This window comes from Capra hircus, chromosome 5, assembly GCF_001704415.2.
Source record: "Capra hircus breed San Clemente chromosome 5, ASM170441v1, whole genome shotgun sequence".
Taxonomy (NCBI): Eukaryota; Metazoa; Chordata; class Mammalia; order Artiodactyla; family Bovidae; genus Capra; species Capra hircus.
Window position 1 is genome coordinate 46,657,556 of NC_030812.1, and position 17,898 is coordinate 46,675,453.

General features: G+C 37.6%; 1 protein-coding gene across 2 annotated transcripts in view; it reads left to right on the forward strand.

Annotated features, from left to right (window-relative positions):
* Positions 1–17,898, forward strand: part of GRIP1 (glutamate receptor interacting protein 1) — a 316,084-nt gene that overhangs the window by 161,505 nt on the left and 136,681 nt on the right. For both annotated transcript variants that reach the window (XM_005680211.3, XM_005680212.3), the window contains exon 7: positions 936–1,081. In XM_005680211.3, the coding sequence (XP_005680268.1) occupies positions 936–1,081 (146 nt within the window). The remainder of the gene's footprint in view (positions 1–935; positions 1,082–17,898) is intronic.

The window sequence follows — 17,898 nt, forward strand, 5'->3', positions numbered from 1 at the left end:
CAGAAAGATCCCCTGGAGAAGGAAATGGCAGCCCACTCCTTGCCTGGAGAATCCCATGGGCAGAGGAGCCTGGCAGGCTACTGTCCATGGAGTAGTATAGAGTCAGACATGGTCGAGCAACTAACATACACAAAGGAAACCAAAAATTTTAAGATAAAATCTTAGACTTACGTTACCTGGACAGTTGCCTTGGTGAAAGATGTTTAAGACATCATTGTTATTCTTCCCAAAGCCTAAACTTATAATCCCCACATTTGATTTTCTCTTCTTTGTTGACTCTCCCTCACCAGAGGGTTATAACCTGGAAGCCTCTCTGGCTGCACTTTAGTGGTGTCAGTATTGTGCTGAGGCATCTTCTCCCACTGCCTTGAGTGTCTGTGTCTACAGAAGGGAGAATAGTATTTGCCTGCCTTTTCCAGGGAATATGAGACTGAATCAATTTAATGATCATCAAATGGCCTTATAAATCAGTAGGAAAGTGCAGAGACTAGGGAAATTTTTCACCAGCGTTCTTTCTCCAGCTTGGGTTCACTGGTGATAAATCGAATGGAATCAGCAGACTTTTCTGCTCACCAAGCTTTGGGAAAATAGGTGAGTGCTATTTCTTTGGCTTTAATAAATCAATTTTAGACATTTTGGCAAAAAAAAAAAAGCCTAGAAAAGAGAAAATGTGCCTTTATTACTCTTGCACCCCAGGAGTTCATCGTGGGTGACTTGGGTACTTGCTATTGTGTTGTTATTTTCTTATTACTGATTTTAATATTGCGGCAATTTTCTGTTCAGGGTTCCTTCTGTTAATGTCACACTTGATGCTTGGACGGAAATGCAAAGGGTGTGGATGGTAGACTGTGTGGAAGAGCCACTTTGGCTAAGTGACTATTAATGTTAAGCCCCACAATGCTACATTAATGACTGTTTCTTTATTCTCCCTTCAGAGAGGGCACAATCAAACCTGGTGACAGGTTGCTCAGTGTGGATGGAATTCGACTTCTTGGAACCACGCATGCTGAGGCCATGAGTATTCTCAAACAGTGTGGGCAAGAAGCAACGCTGCTGATTGAATACGATGTCTCGGTCATGGGTATGTTAGAGACTGAGGTTGGGATCTCAGAGTCCACATCGTGCCACTGTCCATTCCTGATAAGCCACTTTGGATTAAGAATGAACTGTTATGTCCTCCTGTAGCAGACAGAATTTCATCAATGCTGTATTAGTCCTCTGTTTGAGTTCAGGAAAAGGTGAGGGTCACTTCTCAGCAATTTAGAGTTCTCGTGTCGATAGAATCTATAAAAGCACCTCATTCTGTCAGCATGCTTCACCTAGCAATCAGCTCTTACACATAGATTACCCTTTGGCAGGAAAGTATCTTCTCTCTGCAATTCATAAAAACAGTATTATTAACGTAGGGGTGGGTACTTTTTCTTTTACTACATGGAGACTGGAAACAGTAGGAGGTTCCTTTCCTTCTTGTAACTTCGCAATGTGAAGCCAGCTAATCAGAATTAATAGAAATTACCATTTTATCATCAGACTTAGGGACAAAGAAAGGAAAGGGGACATATCACATCCTTGACTAAAATGAGAAGTTGAGTACAGTATCCTTTCCTGAAATAATGATTCCAATAAAAAGTAATTCTATTTCTACCCTGTCAACTATAGTAAAACTGGAAAGGTATTCTCACATGCCTTTTCAATAGGAAGAGAGTGTCAAAGTTTTGTGTAATGTTGACTAAGGCAGAGAAATTATGAGATAATGAATTGGAACCTGAAATTGAAACTTAAATCATGCTGTAAATACTTCTTAAAATTTTCAGACTTGATTGTGTGCCTGACTTAACTAACAAGTTCTATGTTGGTAAAATGTAGCTGAGCAAAAGAGACTTACTCTGTAACTGCAAACTCCTTTGTTTCCCACTCTGTATGATTCATGTAGAAGAATGTTGCTTGAAAGTGTTCTCGATCTGTCTACTGGCCTGAAATGTATGAGGTATGAGGCTTCCTAAAAGATGTAAAGTTTGAGAGTTAAAGAGTTCTCAGAGTAAGTGGTGTGATACGCTCTTGAGATGGAAAGGTCAGGGGTGAATGAGCTTTCCTCCCTCTGTTCTTCCTTTCCCTTATTTTCTCTTTCTTCCTCTTTTCTTACTCTTTTTATTTTATGTCTTTTGAGTTAGACAATTTGGGTTTTGTTTTCAGTTCTACTGATTTCTAGCTATTAGTTTAACCATGTTAGCTTGTTTCCCTGTGCCTTAAGTTACCTTCTTTGTCAAATGGAGACTAGCAATGCCTCTTTTGAAAGGCAGTTAAGAAGATAAAATAAAATTATACAAATAAGATAAATTTTAAGTGATGATCCAGTGTATTATTAATGTTAAAAATTGAAGCAAAAGTTTAACATGTTTAACTCATTCAATCTACAAATATTTCTTTGTTAAATATTTAAGCTCAGTGACAAGTACAAAGACTATAGAAATAAACAAAACAGACCTGGTTTCTGCCTTTATGAATCTTGACATTGACAAGAAGGAGAGATAGTAAACAGGTACATGCCAAACAAACACTCAGAAAGTGTGATCACAGCAGAAAGTAACACAATATTGTAAAGCAATTATCCTCCTGTTCTTAAATTGTATTTTCAACTGGAGGATAATTGCTTTGCAATGTTATGTTGCTTTCTGCTGTACAGCAATGTGATAAAGCTGTAACTGTACATACATCCCCTCCCTCTTGAGCCTTCCTCCGGCCCCTTCCAGGTCGTCACAGAGCACCAAGCTGAGCCCCCTGTGTTATGCTTCAGTTTCCCACTGGCGAGCTGTTTTACATCTGGCCGTGTATGTTTCCGTGCTATTCCCTGTTTGCCCCGCCTTCTCCTTCCCCTGTTGTGCCCACAAGTCCTTTCTCTACATCTGTGTCTCTATTCCTGCCATGCAGATAGGTTGATCAGTACCGTTTTCTAGATGCCATATAAATGTAATATACAACATTTGTTTTTTTCCTTCTGACTTACTTCTTTCTGTATGACAGATTTTAGATTCATACACCTCACTTCCCAGGTGGCACTAGTGGTAAAGAACCTGTCTACCGAGGCAGGAGACATAAGAAATGCGAGTTCAGTCCCTGGGTCAGGAGGATCCCCTGGAGGTGGGCATGGCAACCCACTCCAGTATTCTTGCCTGGAGAATCCTGTGGACAGAGGAGCCTGGTGGGCTGCAGTTCACAGGGTTGCAAAGAGGTGAACACAATTGAGGTGACTTAGCATATAAATAAACACAGCAGAAGTTGAATGTTCCCATTAGATATAAACATTGATATGGATACAGATATTCATATATGTAAAACAATACTTAATAAGGACCTGTGTCCTAATCTTGAGTGGGAAGTTTCAATATCTAAAAATATATCATTTCTCTCAAATGCATCCATAAATTCTGTTCAAAATCTCAGAAGGATCTTCAGAGGACTTTTAAGAGCTATTTCTAAAATGTATATGGAATAAGAAAAGTGGAGGGGGGAAAATAGCCAAAATGTTTTTGAAGCAATATTAAAGTAGAGAAACTTGTTGCATCCAACATCAAGACTCATTCTAAAATTGGGCCATTAAGTCTGTGTAATATTTACATGGGGTAATAAACCAATGGAAGAGTCCAATGTCGCAGACCACTGCGGAAGTATAGCCTTAGTGGGGAACGACTGAGCTAGTCAGTCAGTGATGCTGGGTCAATTAGTCAGCCGCATGGGAAAAAATTCAGTTAATTTCTTACTTTATACCATACCCAAAAATAAAGCCTTTATTTACATAACCATTTCCCAACAGAATGCTATTATAAATAACTGGAATTAATATTCTTTTACCCAAATCTTTGTATTTCTGACTTCAGTAAGTCAAAGGGCATATTCCTTTTTAAAATATTTGATAGACAATTCTGGTTGTCTTCTATAAAGATTATACTATTTTATATTACTGCCAGCAGTGTTTTAAATGTACCTATCTCATCAGAGCACCAGATACAACTTTGAATAATATGTTTTTAATTTTTTTAATTTAAGTAAAAAATTGCATTTATATTTTAATTTACGTTAAAAAATTTTCTAGTGCAAGTAAATGTTTTTTCACATGAACACTAGCCATTTTTGTTTTGCATTGTCTGTTTATGTTCTGTATTCCTTTTTTCTATTGGAGGCATGCTTAGTTTTCTTTTTCCTATTGGAGTTTTTTTTTTTTTAATTGGTTTGTGTAGCTATGTATCTTTTAAGGATACTGGTTCTTATCAGTGTTTTGTAAAAATTCTTTTTAGTTGTTTATATGCCCTTTCTGACATATGTAAGTTTCTTTTTTAAACTTAGATCTAGTATTTTTCTTAGAATTTAAATATTCATTTTTTCTAAAGTTACCTAATATCCCTGAGTTATTTAATAAAGATTCCATCACATGTCCACTAATTTTTAAAATCATACCCTAAGTTGTTAAATATAACTGGACTCCACATCTGGGCTAGCCAGTCTGTTTATATCTAGTTTCAGACCAGTTAGCATAAGAGTTCTTATTGTCATAAAAAGACATTTTAGAGGAGAAAATTATTTATTCATATAATACACTTATTATATTATTCTTCTAAGTTTTGCTAACTTTATATAGCAGGTGAGCAAACTTTGATTTGGTTTTTTTTAATTTCTGTATAAATTCCTTTTTCTCTTTTCTGTTCACCTCTCTTGCGCCTGCTGACGTTCTTTCCTCCGTCCTTTCCTCTCTCATTCTGTTCTCCATTCTCTTTCTCCCTTTCTCCCTCCTTCCCTTTCTAGCCATCCCTTTCTTTTTTTGCATTCTACTCTGTTTTTCCCATGTCAATACTTTTCACTATTCTAATTGTCTTAGATTTTTTCTGATATTTCTCTACTGTTATTCTCCTTTTTCTCTGTTTTTTTCTTTCTTTCTTTTTCTATTTCTGTTTTACTAATTATGTTAAGATGGCATTAGGCATAGATATGGTCAGATAATTAAGAATGAGAATATGTGGAAAGAAGTAAAAATTGCCCTTTAGAAAATCAGAATATGAGATACTTTCAGTGAGAATGGCTGTTCATCAAATACTAACCAACCTTTCCTTTTATAAAAACAAAAAACTCCCCCTGTTTTTGCAACATGATTTTTTGTTGCTGTTGTTTGCTTTTGCAGCTTTTGTCATTCTTTCTCCTTAAAAGGAGTGAAATGAGCAGCTCATACAGTGTAGCCTGCTACTTACTTTGAGAGGTCCAACTGGTATTTCTTTCAAACTATCTGAAAGTCAAAGGACCATTAAAAATAGTTTACCACTCTCATTTTTTGTTTTTGAGAAAAAAATTCTAGTATTTTTAGGATACTTGGAAAAAAATTGGGAGGCCTGGTGTACTGCAGTCCATGGGGTCTCAAAGAGTCAGACATGACTGAGCAACTGAACTGCTCTTTGGTAGGGGAGGATGGAATGTTATGTTGAACAGAATGAGTCAAAAAATGACACTTCCCCAAAGCAGATAATGTTGAGTTGATGAAAGTAATAGATGCCCATTCAAAGACACAGTCAAATGTTAAATGTTAAATTCCTACTAACAGCATATGAAAATTTTCATTAATTTCACATCCTCACCAACATGGTATTCTCAGTCTGTTTTATAGTAACTATCTGATGGGTATGTAGTGGGATCCCATCGTAAACTGAATGTATGTTTCCTGGATGAATCATGATATGGAGCACCCTTTCAGTTGCCACTCAGAACATTCTTGATGCTTTAATTTTACTTTTAACACTTTCATTTATTTATATACTATTAAAATGATGTCACATTATAACTCAGGAAGCAAGTGATGTCTATAATCATAAATATAAATATTGATTGTATTTATTTATATGCTACTAAAAATACACAAATTATTTTGCAGGAAACACGTGCATGTGTGTGTGTGCAGAGATATTGATCATCCCTCTGACTCATTGATATTAATCAGATATATTTTTTAGTAAATCTCAGCTCAAAAATTTTAGCATATTCAGTAGTATATTTGGGAAAGCTGTTGAAGCTATCAGTTTTATCAACTAAAGTTGAATTTAGTTGGTGATAAAATTTTCCAGAAAATTTATTGTAGTAAGACTGATAAGACAGGGTCTAGGAGGAAGTAAGAGTTTAGTTTATCTGTTCTTACAACTAATCATCATCAAGTGGGTGTGTATAGAAATATCAATATTTATCTTGTAGGTGTAAAATGAAGTTATTTCATGATATCATCTTACCTTACCAAATGACATTATGAATCTTTAAGTCACAAAACCTCTTAACCTACCTGTGGTATTTTTCTGAGTTCCTGTAACTCATGACTTTCGACTATTTCTCTGCTTGGCTTCAAATTTTTCCTTCTATTTCCTTGGACTAAATCAGCATGCAAAATCAAGAATACTGAGAAAGATGTTACTTTTTTCTTAGAAATACCTAAGCAAACATAAAATAATATTAATGATTTTCAAGTGATTGTTTCATCAGGGTGGATTTGAATGTTATGAGTCTTCAGAAGAGATGATTACTTTTGTTGCATCCAAAAAGTTGTATAGGTTTATTGGTGTTACCGCACTGAATCTTGGCTGTGCTTTGCATTTCATTTTTCCAGAATATGAAGATCAAGATATATAACTTCCAGTAGTCACTTCTCAGTCATAAGTACCAAGAGTAAATTGACCACTATTTATATTTTCTAGGGGCAAATCAGTTTCTTCCAGATGATCTCAATTTACTAGAAACTGGATTTTTCAAGGGCCTTAAAAGTATTTATGATCCACATGCTTCCTTGTGAGTCCCAGCACCTATTCACAGAAACCTTCTCCTATTCATAGAAAATACCATAAACAAAAGCCCAGGGAGTTTCCTATGTAAAAGAAGTCTAACTTTTAAGTGGCAGCAGCAGTTTATTAAGAATGTTACTTTTCTATGATTAAAAATAGATTTTCTTATACTTTTTCCATTTTTATCTAAAAAATGAATTTTTGCAGAATCCTCTTATTCCTACTAACCTCACTCACTTTTACATATTTGAATTCAGGGCCACTTGTCCTTTTTGGGAAATAGAAGAAGTAGGTAAGGATAAAGTTACCCTAAGCTTTAAAAACTAGATTTTTTATTTTAAATGAATAGATTTGTTTTTAATTTACTTTCATAGTATAGTAATACACAAATAAAAAAGTGCTAAGATTTTACTTGTACAGCTTGCTGAATTTTCGCTTATATATTTTCTAGCCAGGTCAAGAAATAGAAAACAGCAACCATCATCACCAGAATCCACACTGTGCCTCCTGTCAGTTGCTGCCACATCTTTTCTGCCAGTTTGACTCCTGTCTTAACTTCCTAAGCCTTAAATGTATTCTCCTAATTCTTGAACTGTCTGTAACAGGAATCATATGGTACATTTCTTGGGTATTGGGCTTCTTTTGAAGCAATTTAGATAATCTGATTTGAGTGTAAGAGGTACTCATTGACAATACCTGAGTAACACTAGTGTAAGAATAGAGTACTTTGGAATATCATTCAGGGGCTACTTCTAGAAGGTTAGTATTACATTTGGTATGAAGAGCATGAATAGTGATATCAGAGTGGGAGGGACATGGAATAGTAAGTTAATATTTATCTTTTCCTCAAGGGCCCGTTTAACAATATTTTAGGTGATATCCGTGTGATAGAATCAGAAGGGTCTTTTCAGTCTTTTGAGCCATTTGTAAAATGAGGGGACTTAGACTGCATTGTTTCAAAGGTCTTTCCAGCTCCAATATCCTATGGCTCTTTGAATGTACTAGTGTCTCTTAAAAGATTTCAGAAGTTAACCTTTTTTTATTGATGTAATCAAAATAAAATATTATAAATAAAAATAGTTTAAAATAACATTTAACTCTTGTTTAAACTGAATTAAATTGGCTTCCCTGGTGGCTCAGACAGTATAGCGTCTGCCTGCAATGCAGGATCGAATGCAGGTTCGAATGCAGGTTCAATCCCTGGGTTAGGAAGATCACCTGGAGAAGGAAATGGCAACCCACTCCAGTATTCTTATCTGGAAAACTGCATGTACGGAGGAGCCCAGTAGGCTACAGTCCATGGGATCGCAAAGAGTCGGACACGACTGAGCCACTTCATTTCACTTCACAGGTGGCACTAGTGATAAAGAACCTTCCTGCCAGTGCAGGAGACGTAGGTTCAATCCCTGGGTTGGGAAGATCTCCTGGAGAAGGGAATGGCAACCCACTCCAGTATCCTTGCCTGGAGAATTCTTGGAGAATCCCATGGACAGAGGAGCCTGGTGGACTATGATCCATAGGGTCACAAAGAGTCGAACCCAACTGAAGCAACTTAGCACACAAAATGATTAAAACTTAAACCACTATTCTAAAAGAAAAATTGGTCATTTCCTTTGTTAGTTATGTCAAACACAGCAGTCCTACTGCCAATTACAAATTTCCCAGAGATTATTTTCCATCATTCCCAGAATAGGCATAAGGCCAACGTGCTGCTGTGAAATCATTATCTGCAAGGATCTTGATACTGGCATTCTGAGACATTTAATAAATTAATGAAAAGTTGGTTAAAATTCCCTCACTTTCAGATTGCATATTATACTTTTAAAATTAAACACATCCCTGAAGGGGGAAAATTAGCCCTTTAATTTAGTGTATTTTAAAAGATGAAAAACTGACTGAACCCCATCAGGGGAAATCTCTCATCGCATGGTACATTTCTTTGAAGTCATGTGCATGTATTAGGTAGACTAGAATTGCATTTCCTTTTCAGAAGAGTAGCAGACAAGCACTTCAACTGACCGTAAGGGCAGTTCTGGGCCATCTTTTTAGAGTACTACCAAAGTACTAGTCAAGCTTACTTTTCTCTGTGGTTGAATACTAACTGTATATTCCTCTTTGTAAAATGAACTTAAACAACCTTTTTTTAAAAGAAATTTTATTGAAATATGGTTAATTTACAGTGTTGTATTAGTTTCAGGTATAAAACTGAAACTTTTTTATATGTGGTTTTTATATATATATATAAAACTGTATATTCTGTTATATACACATATACATACACACACACACACATATATATGTATATATGCGTGAGAGTTAAGTTGCTTCAGTCTTGTTCAACTCTCTGCAACCTTATGGACTGTAGCCTGCCAGGCTCCTCTGTCAGTGGGATTCTACAGGCAAGAATGCTGGAGTGGGTTGCCATGTCCTCTTCCAGGGAATCTTCCTGAATGAGGGATCAAACCCGCATCTCTTATGTCTCCCACATTGGCAGATGGGTTCTTTACCACTAGTGCTATTTGGGAAGCCTATATATGTATAAATATATAAGCTCAGATTCTTTGGGGGATTCTTTGGAATTCACATATACACACTACTATATACAAAATAGATAACCAACAAGGGCCTACTATATAGTACAGTGAACTATACTCAATATGTTGTCATAACCTATAAGGGAAAAGAATCAGTCTTTCACTGGGGAAAATTACCCTTCTTTAGACCTTTCATTAACCATTATAGTCTACAACTACAGGATATAACATCCAAAGAAACAGAGACCATTGAGTTCCTTTTTAAGCATGAAACTCTTCTACCTCTTTTCTCCATATGTTAGTTATCTTTGCCCTGTGCCTGGTTCATAGAAGAATTATTATTTGAGTTACTATGTTTTTAGAATTATTTGTGGTATACCAGAAGGTATTAAAGTGTCAAGTTGACCCCAACAATCATGATATCGAAAGAATAAGTCACTTGTATATTACTAGTGGTCTCTGTAGTTTCGACACTGAAAATGGCTAGCAGATGCCCTACTCCTATCACTCAACATGGTGTCGTTGCTCATGTAATGACACTCACTGTTAAGTCCTTCTGCCCTCTGGATCTTAAATGACAGGCTTCTTAACCACTGCATTATGGTAGAAACCTCCTTGATCTGTCTTCATGAAGTCAGAAGATCAGAGCACTTTGGTAAGGATCCTCTGGTTCACTTTAAGGTGATTGAAGAATTTCTATACTATGCATTCTCAGAAGCAGATTGAGGTCAAACTCTTAATATAAGTTTCCTGAGAAAGTACCAATACCCAGCATCCTCTTTCTGTAGCATCTAGTTCTCACCACCAGATGTGTTGGTAGCAGTGAAATAAGAAGGGAAAAGGAAGGAAAGAGAGAAGGAAAAGCCAGTAGGCTTCTACCTCATCTTGGTGGGAGCACCATATCCTGGCATTAGTCCCACTTGAAATTGCTGTGACGTCTAATGGAGTAATTCACAAGAAACACCCAATAATTAACTACTGAGCAGACCACACATCCTAAAGAATTACTTTATTTTAAAACAAGTAAGTTGCAGGGGACCATCGCAAAATTTTTCCCTCAACCACTTTACTTTTCCTGTCTTTAAAAATACTCTCTTACAGCATCGCCATCTATTCCTACAATTTCCACCACCATCTCTGTGTGGACGTCTCCCCACACTATAAAATAAAATCCAAAGTCTTTAGTCTGACACTAAGACTCTACCCAAGCTTTTCCAGACCAGTCATTCTAGTTTGGCTTTTTGTTGTATTCCTGGAAATCCACGTGCGTCAGCCTCCTTGGACACTGGATGATTTGTGAGCAGTGTTTTACCATGTATGTGCTTTTCCTCGTGACTTTCACCCTACCTGGACACATTATAGTATGGTGGTTAAAGAGCCCAGACTTGAGTCTGGCTGTCAACCTCCTAGATGTATGACCTTTCTAAGTCTCAGTTTTCCCATCAATTAAGTTGGGATTAGTCATGGTGACGTCTTCTCATGGTTACAGTGGTGTTTAAAGTTGTTAGGATATTCAAAGTACTTGGCACATTCCTAGAACACATAGAAATTTTAAAACATGCTTCTAATATCATTGTCTTTATTACTGTTTTATTTAATGTTACACTAGCTCTATGTTACTGCACACACATTTTCTTTAGTTGCTACAAGTGGTGGCTACTCTTCGTTGAGGTGGCTTGTCTTGCTTCAGAGCACAGGCTTCAGAAAATGTGACTCATGAGCTCTACAGCTCGGACTCAGTGATTGTGGCGCACAGGCTTAGTTGCTCCACAGCATGTGAAATCTCCCAGACCAGGGATCAAACTCGTGTCCCTTGCTTTGGCAAGTGAATTCTTATCCCCTGTACCATCAGGGAAGTCCTGTTGTTGTTGTTTTTATGTAAGCTTTCTCAGTCTCCTATTTACAGCCTTTCAGACTTGATTCTGTTTCTTGAAACCAGACCTGGTAAGCCCAGCTGAGAGCAACTCTCTATCATCTTAACTCCCATAATGTCTTGTCCATACACCTCAGTCTTTACCCATCAGTGTGGTCGTCTAGTTATTTGTAGACGTGACTGTCCTCCTCTATGAGGTTATAAACTCCTTAAGGACAGGGACTATTTCATACCCATACTGTATCCTCTGCAGTACATGGAAGATACTCTTTATTTCTTGACGAACTGAATAAATGAATAAACAAATAATGAAGAATATTTGATGTTGAGATTATCATTCTCCTAAATTAATAATGTTCAAAATAATTTCTTATATATTTAGAGCACTTTTATTTTATAGTGTACTTCTCTGCTGTGATCCTATTTTATCCTTCTCTTACCTGGAAGGAAACCAAGATTCCTATTGTTTTTTTGTGAAAACCTGAAAGGATTATGTTGATCACAGGAGTCTGGCACTTTCTGATTACAAGAATCTATATGACTTCTATGATAGGTCAGTTCACACAAGGCTAGTGAATTCATTTGCAATTTAATCAAACACACCAAAATGCATTCTTAAAAAACATGAAGGGTTTTATTGGTTTCGTGGTCATCACACATTTAATGTTTAATATTGAAGGTTATAGTTCCAGAAAATTAGATAAGACCTTTGTCATTAATGTTTGAACATCTTGGGCATTTTTTGTTCCTTCCCAGTGAACATGCATGAGACTGAACTTAAATAAGGCCTTCCCCACAGTTCCCTCTTCTCTTGTCAGAGCTGTTTTTAGGAGCTTTTTAGGGTTTTTATTTTTCTTTTTTTTAATTTATTTTTTTATTGAAGTATAATTGCTGTACAGAATTTTGTTGTTTTCTGTCAAACCTCAACATGAATCAGTCATTGGTATTTCTCTTTCTGACTTACTTCACTCTGTATAACAGGTTCTAGGTTCATCCACACTCATTAGAACTGACTCAAATGTGTTCCTTTTTGTGGCTGACTAATATTCCACTAATATGTACTGACTAGTATGTACCACAACTTCTTTATCCAGTCATCTGTTGATGGGCATCTAGGCTGCTTCCATGTTTTAGCTGTTGTAAATAGTGCTGCAATGAACAATGAGATACATGTGTCTTTTTCAATTTTTGGTTTCCTCAGGGTATAAGCCTAGGCCTGGGATTACTGGGTCATATGGTGTTTTTATTCCTAGTTTTTTTTAAGGAATCTCCATACCGTCTTCCATAGTGGCTGCATCAATTTACATTCCCACCAACAGTGCAAGAGTGTTCTCTTTTCTCCACACCCTTTCCAGCATTTATTGTTTGTATACTTTTTGATGATGGCCTTTGTGATCAGTGTGAGGTGATATCTCACTGTAGTTTTGATTTGCATTTCTCTAATAACGAGCAATGTTGAACATCTTTTCATGTGTTTGTTAGCCATCTGTATGTCTTCGTTGGAGAAATGTCTGTTTAGGTCCTTTTCCCCACCTTTTGATTGGGTTGTTTGTTTTTCTGGCATTGAGTTGTATGAGCTGCTTGTATATTTTGGAAATTAATCCTTTGTCAGTTGTTTCATTTGCTATTATTTCTCCCATTCTGAGGGTTGTCTTTTCACCTTGCTTATAGTTTCCTTTGCTGTGCAAAAGTTTTTAAGTTTGATCAGGTCCCACTTGTTTACTTTTGTTTTTATTTCCATTACTCTAGGAAGTGGGTCATAAAGGATCTTGCTTTGATTTATGTCATCAAGTCTTCTGCCTATGTTTTTCTCTAACTGTTTTATAGTTTCTGGTCTTACATTTAGGTCTTTAATCCATTTTGAGTTTATCTTTGTGTATGGTGTTAGGAAGTGTCCTAATTTCATTCTTTTGCATGTAGCTGTCCAGTTTTCCCAGCACCATTTATTGAAGAGACTGTCTTTGCCCCATTGTATATTCCTGCCTCCTTTATCAAAAATAAGGTTCCCATAGGTGCATGGGTTTATTTCTGGGCTTTCTATTTTGTTCCCTTGGTCTGTGTTTCTGTTTTTGTGCCAGTACCATACTGTCTAGATGACTAGCTTTGTAGTATAGTCTTAAGTCAGGAAGGTTGATTCCTCCAGTTTCATTCTTTCTCAGTCTTGCTTTGGCTATTCAGGGTATTTTGTGCCTCCATATGAATTGTGAAACTTTTTGTTTTAGTTCTGTGCAAAATGCCATTGGTAATTTGATAGAAATCACATTGAATCTGTAGATTGCGTTTGGTAGTATAGTCATTTTCACAATATTGATTCTTCCTACACAGACAGTGCTGTTTTTTCACAGAGCTCCTGTGGTCACAGACTGCAAATATTCCTGATCTTCTCTTCCTCATGGTACCAAAAAAAAAGAATCTTTGATTCCAAAGCTTCTTATCACCTGTGTGTGGAACGATAAGATCAAGACTAAATCAAAGATGTTAGAGTAGAAATTGTTGTTTTTATATTTGCTATGTTGTAGGAGAAGAGAGTAAAAGGCTGTTTTAAAAATTAGAAATGTAAGCTTCCTTATTTGCCTGGAGACAGAGTTTATAAATGTCAGAGTCAAAATTCATCCTTTTCTCTAACATAATATGATGCTATTAGCAAACTGCATTAATAGTAACTGCCATTGTCTAAGTACCTATTATGTGCAAGGCAACTTTATAAACATTATCTCATTGTATTCTTACCATAAAAGATAGGCGTAGGTATCCCTATTTCAGGAATCAGAAAATAAAAGAACTTGCCCAGGTAGAAAAGAAGAGAGCCAGAATTCAAACTGTTATGAATGATTCTAGAAGCTTTGCTGAAAGCAACTGAACCAGAACAGTCTTTTCTTTTCTTTTTTTCTTTCAATTGAAGTATCCCTGTTGGCTCAGTGCTAAAATCTCTGACTGCCAATGCAGGAGACACCAGTTTGATCCCTGGGTCAGGAAGATCTCCTGGAGAAGGAAATGGCAACTCACTCTAGTATTCTTGCCTGGAAAATCCCATGGACAGGGGAGCCTGGAGGACTACAGTCCAGAGGGTTGCAAAGAGTCAGACACAACTTAGTGACTAAACTAAAACAATAGTTGATTTACAGTGCTGTGTTGATTACTGCTGTATGGCAGTGATTAAGACATATATATATATATATATATATATATATATATATACACATTATATGTATTCTTTCCCATATTCTTTTCCATTATGGTTTATCATAGGATATTGAATATAATTATCTGTGCTATACAGTAGGACCTGTTGTTTATCCATTCTATACATCATAGTTTGCATCTACTAATTCCAAACTCCCAGTCCTTCCCTCCCTGCCTCCCCCTTGGCAACCACAAGTCTGTTCCATCAGAGCAGTCCTAATGCAACATTTATATGAAAATTCTTAAAGCTAAATGTTTAGAACTGACCTTGACTTCTCCCCTTAGCCTGTTTCCCTCCGATCTTCCTCATCTCAGGCATTAGTGCCTCCACTGGAGCAGCTCTCAAATCGAGAGACTAGGTCATCCTTTGTTTTTCCTCACCCCGCTTATACCTAGCTCTTCTACAGAGCTCACCTCTGCTCTTTCCAGCCACCCTCCTTGTCTGCATTTTTACTTTCTCTGCACTTGTCCTCACTTCTCACACCCAGAGCCACCCTCTCTCCCAGCCACCTCCCAGCATATGCCTGGCTCCACCCCTCACTCCCATTCCATTCTCCATGCTCACATAGAAGCCCAAGAGACCTTTACATAGCACTCATGGAATCATATCACTCTCATCCCATGTCATCCACTAAATCTCAGATAAAATTAAACTCTATACAGTGCCCATGAAGCCCTGCCTGTTTCGAGAGCTGCCTCCCCCATCTCCATTCTCCATGGGTTCTTAGGAGCTCCCTTCCCTCATTCCCAAGACTCTTATTTTTTCTTTCCTAGCTCCTCCCACCTACCAAGCTCCTACCCTCAGGAACTTTTCAAGTTCTGTTCTCTCTGCCTCAGAAGTGATTCTCCAACCCCAACACATGAACAAACACACATTCTTTACCCAGCTATTTTGTACATATCCTTTAACGTCACTACCTCAGAGAAAACTTCTCTGACAATCTCTCTAAATTAGGTCTCCCTGTTTCACTTACCCAGGGAACTCTTACTTTCCTTTCACAGGAAATTATCACTATTAAAATGCTAATTTGTTGGTGAGCTAATCCGCTGTCTCCTTCACTAAACTATAAGGGCAGCAGGGAAAGGGAGATAATGTATATATTTTAACCACTGTATGTACCGTATATGCACGAGGCACAGAAAGTTCAGTTCAGTTCAGTCACTCAGCCGTGTCCGACTCTTTGTGACCCCATGAATCGCAGCACGCCAGGCCTCCCTGTCCATCACCAACTCCTGGAGTTCACTCAGACTCACGTCCATCGAGACAGTGATGCCATTCAGCCGTCTCATCCTCTGTCGTCCCCTTCTCCTCCTGCTCTCAATCTTTCCCAGCATCAGGGTGTTTTCAAATGAGTCAGCTCTTCGCATCAGGTGGCCAAAGTATCGGAGTTTCAGCTTCAGCATCGGAGGCACAGAAAAGTGCACATTAAATATTTGCTGATGGAATGAAAGGCAGACAGCTTAAAACTGGTATGTCCACTGAGTTCACTACGTTGACAGTAAATATTTACTCTGCTCTGAAGAACTCCAAAAGTAGTAGTAGAAGATGCAATAAAGCCTTAAGCAACCAATTTGCAGTGCTCTTCTGTTCATCTTATTTCTTTCCTCCCCTTCGCCTGTCTCTCCTCTCCCCTCCCCTCCCCACCCTCTTCCCTTCCTTTCGCTTCCCTTCAAGAAGTATTTCCTCCAGTTATCAGTAAAAGCATCAGGGTGCCTGAGTCCCACAGAGCTACATGGAAGGGCTTTCTATGAATCACTGGCCCGTAGCCAAAGTTAATTTTCTTGCCCAGAGTTTCATTAGCCATTTTCAGTGATTCCAGAATACCACCACTGTAGAGTCTAACAGTAAACATTAGTCTGGAGATCCAGACTGTTAGGGAATTTACCAGACACCCCCAAAGAAGGTACACTGGTATACAAGAAACAAATTATTTCTCTCCAGGTCTTTGATGATTAGGAAATACCGGGATCAGAGCACAAAGTGGCCTTTATCACCATGTGCCCAGCCCTTCTCTATTTTAGAAAACCCTTGTTTTCACCAAGCAGCAAATATGCGACTTCATGGCTAAAGTCCTTAATATATGGATTTTGAAAGCTGCTCTGCTATGGTATGGTGGTTGGTTGAAAGCTTGGTATTTTGTAGCTCATTTGAGGACCTGCAGCTTCTCTTTAGTTACAGCTGTTGTTCCTAGTTGGGAGTGTAAGTCAATTATATCATCCAGACTCATTGTCCAAACCCTGTCATTCCTAGACCATTCACAGAGGCCTCATCCTTGTAAACACTGGTACAAGGAAAATTCTCTTCAAAACGAGGGCATGGTTTCAGATAAGCATAAGCATCATATGTTTGAACCAGCAGAGTACTGAGACCTGACTCACTGGAGACTTTCAGTCTGGCTTAAGTTTGTGCCTCTCAAGAGGTTAAAAAAAAAAAAAAAGCCTACTAAGCCACACACACATTCTCTCAGAGAGTGGGAAGGAGTGGTTATCATTAATTCACAAGAACTCGAGTAATATTTCAGCTGCACCCATGTAAAGTCCTACCAGCCCTTTTGCCTTGTATGATTTGGTTCATTGCTGTTGGTTGCCTACTTCTTAGGACCCTCTGAGGATCTACTGCAGACAGATTATTTGAGATGTCTCACCCTGTGGACATGTGCAGTGGGTGACCCTAGGACCTCCTCCTCCTCAGAGGTGATTTCCATAACTTGAACACATCTTTTGAGCTCCTTAAAAGACAGTTTTGTGCTGAGTGGTGCATTCACCTGTGGAATCGGCTTCACTTAAGCCTTTTTATCCAAACAGAATTATAGTAAAGGCTTGGCAGACTTTCCAGCAGATTTCTCACACTTGGGAAAGCATATCGTGGTGGCTGGGGAGGGCGGTCTAAGATAGGTTTGAGGCTGGTCAATCAAGTTGAAGATATCATTTGGCAGGAATATTATATATGCCACCTGTGAAAAAAATGAAAATTCGTTTAATTTTTATAATTTGTGTCATTGAAAGCCTCCATGTATAGTTTTTTTAGTACCTTGTCCAAGATATAGATTCATTAGTTATAGATTATAAAACTCAATCCATAAGTAGTGTAGTGTGGATAATCTGAAATTGCAGAGAGAGTTAATATTGAAATTATTTACAACACTTAAAGCTAAGCAAGTGGAACAACAGTTGAAAATCTAACTAGGGATACACTACACAGCTGTCTAGCTCCCTCATCCTGTCCTCCTTCCTCTTTCTGTTAGAACATTCTCTTGATGACATCACTTTATCTTACATAGATGCAAACACTAAACGTTTTGGAGGCATGTTAATCATCATTTAATTTTTTTTGATTTAAGAGTCTTTTGTCTAGGTTTTTCTGGTCAAGTAAAAAAAGTAATTTTCTCAACATCTACCAGGAAATTAATTAGTCAGCATAGATACTAATGACATCAGCATGTCCTGGATTTAACCCAAGAAATTGTAGAGGAGGAGAGAACTAACAATTCATGTGGTTAGTTTC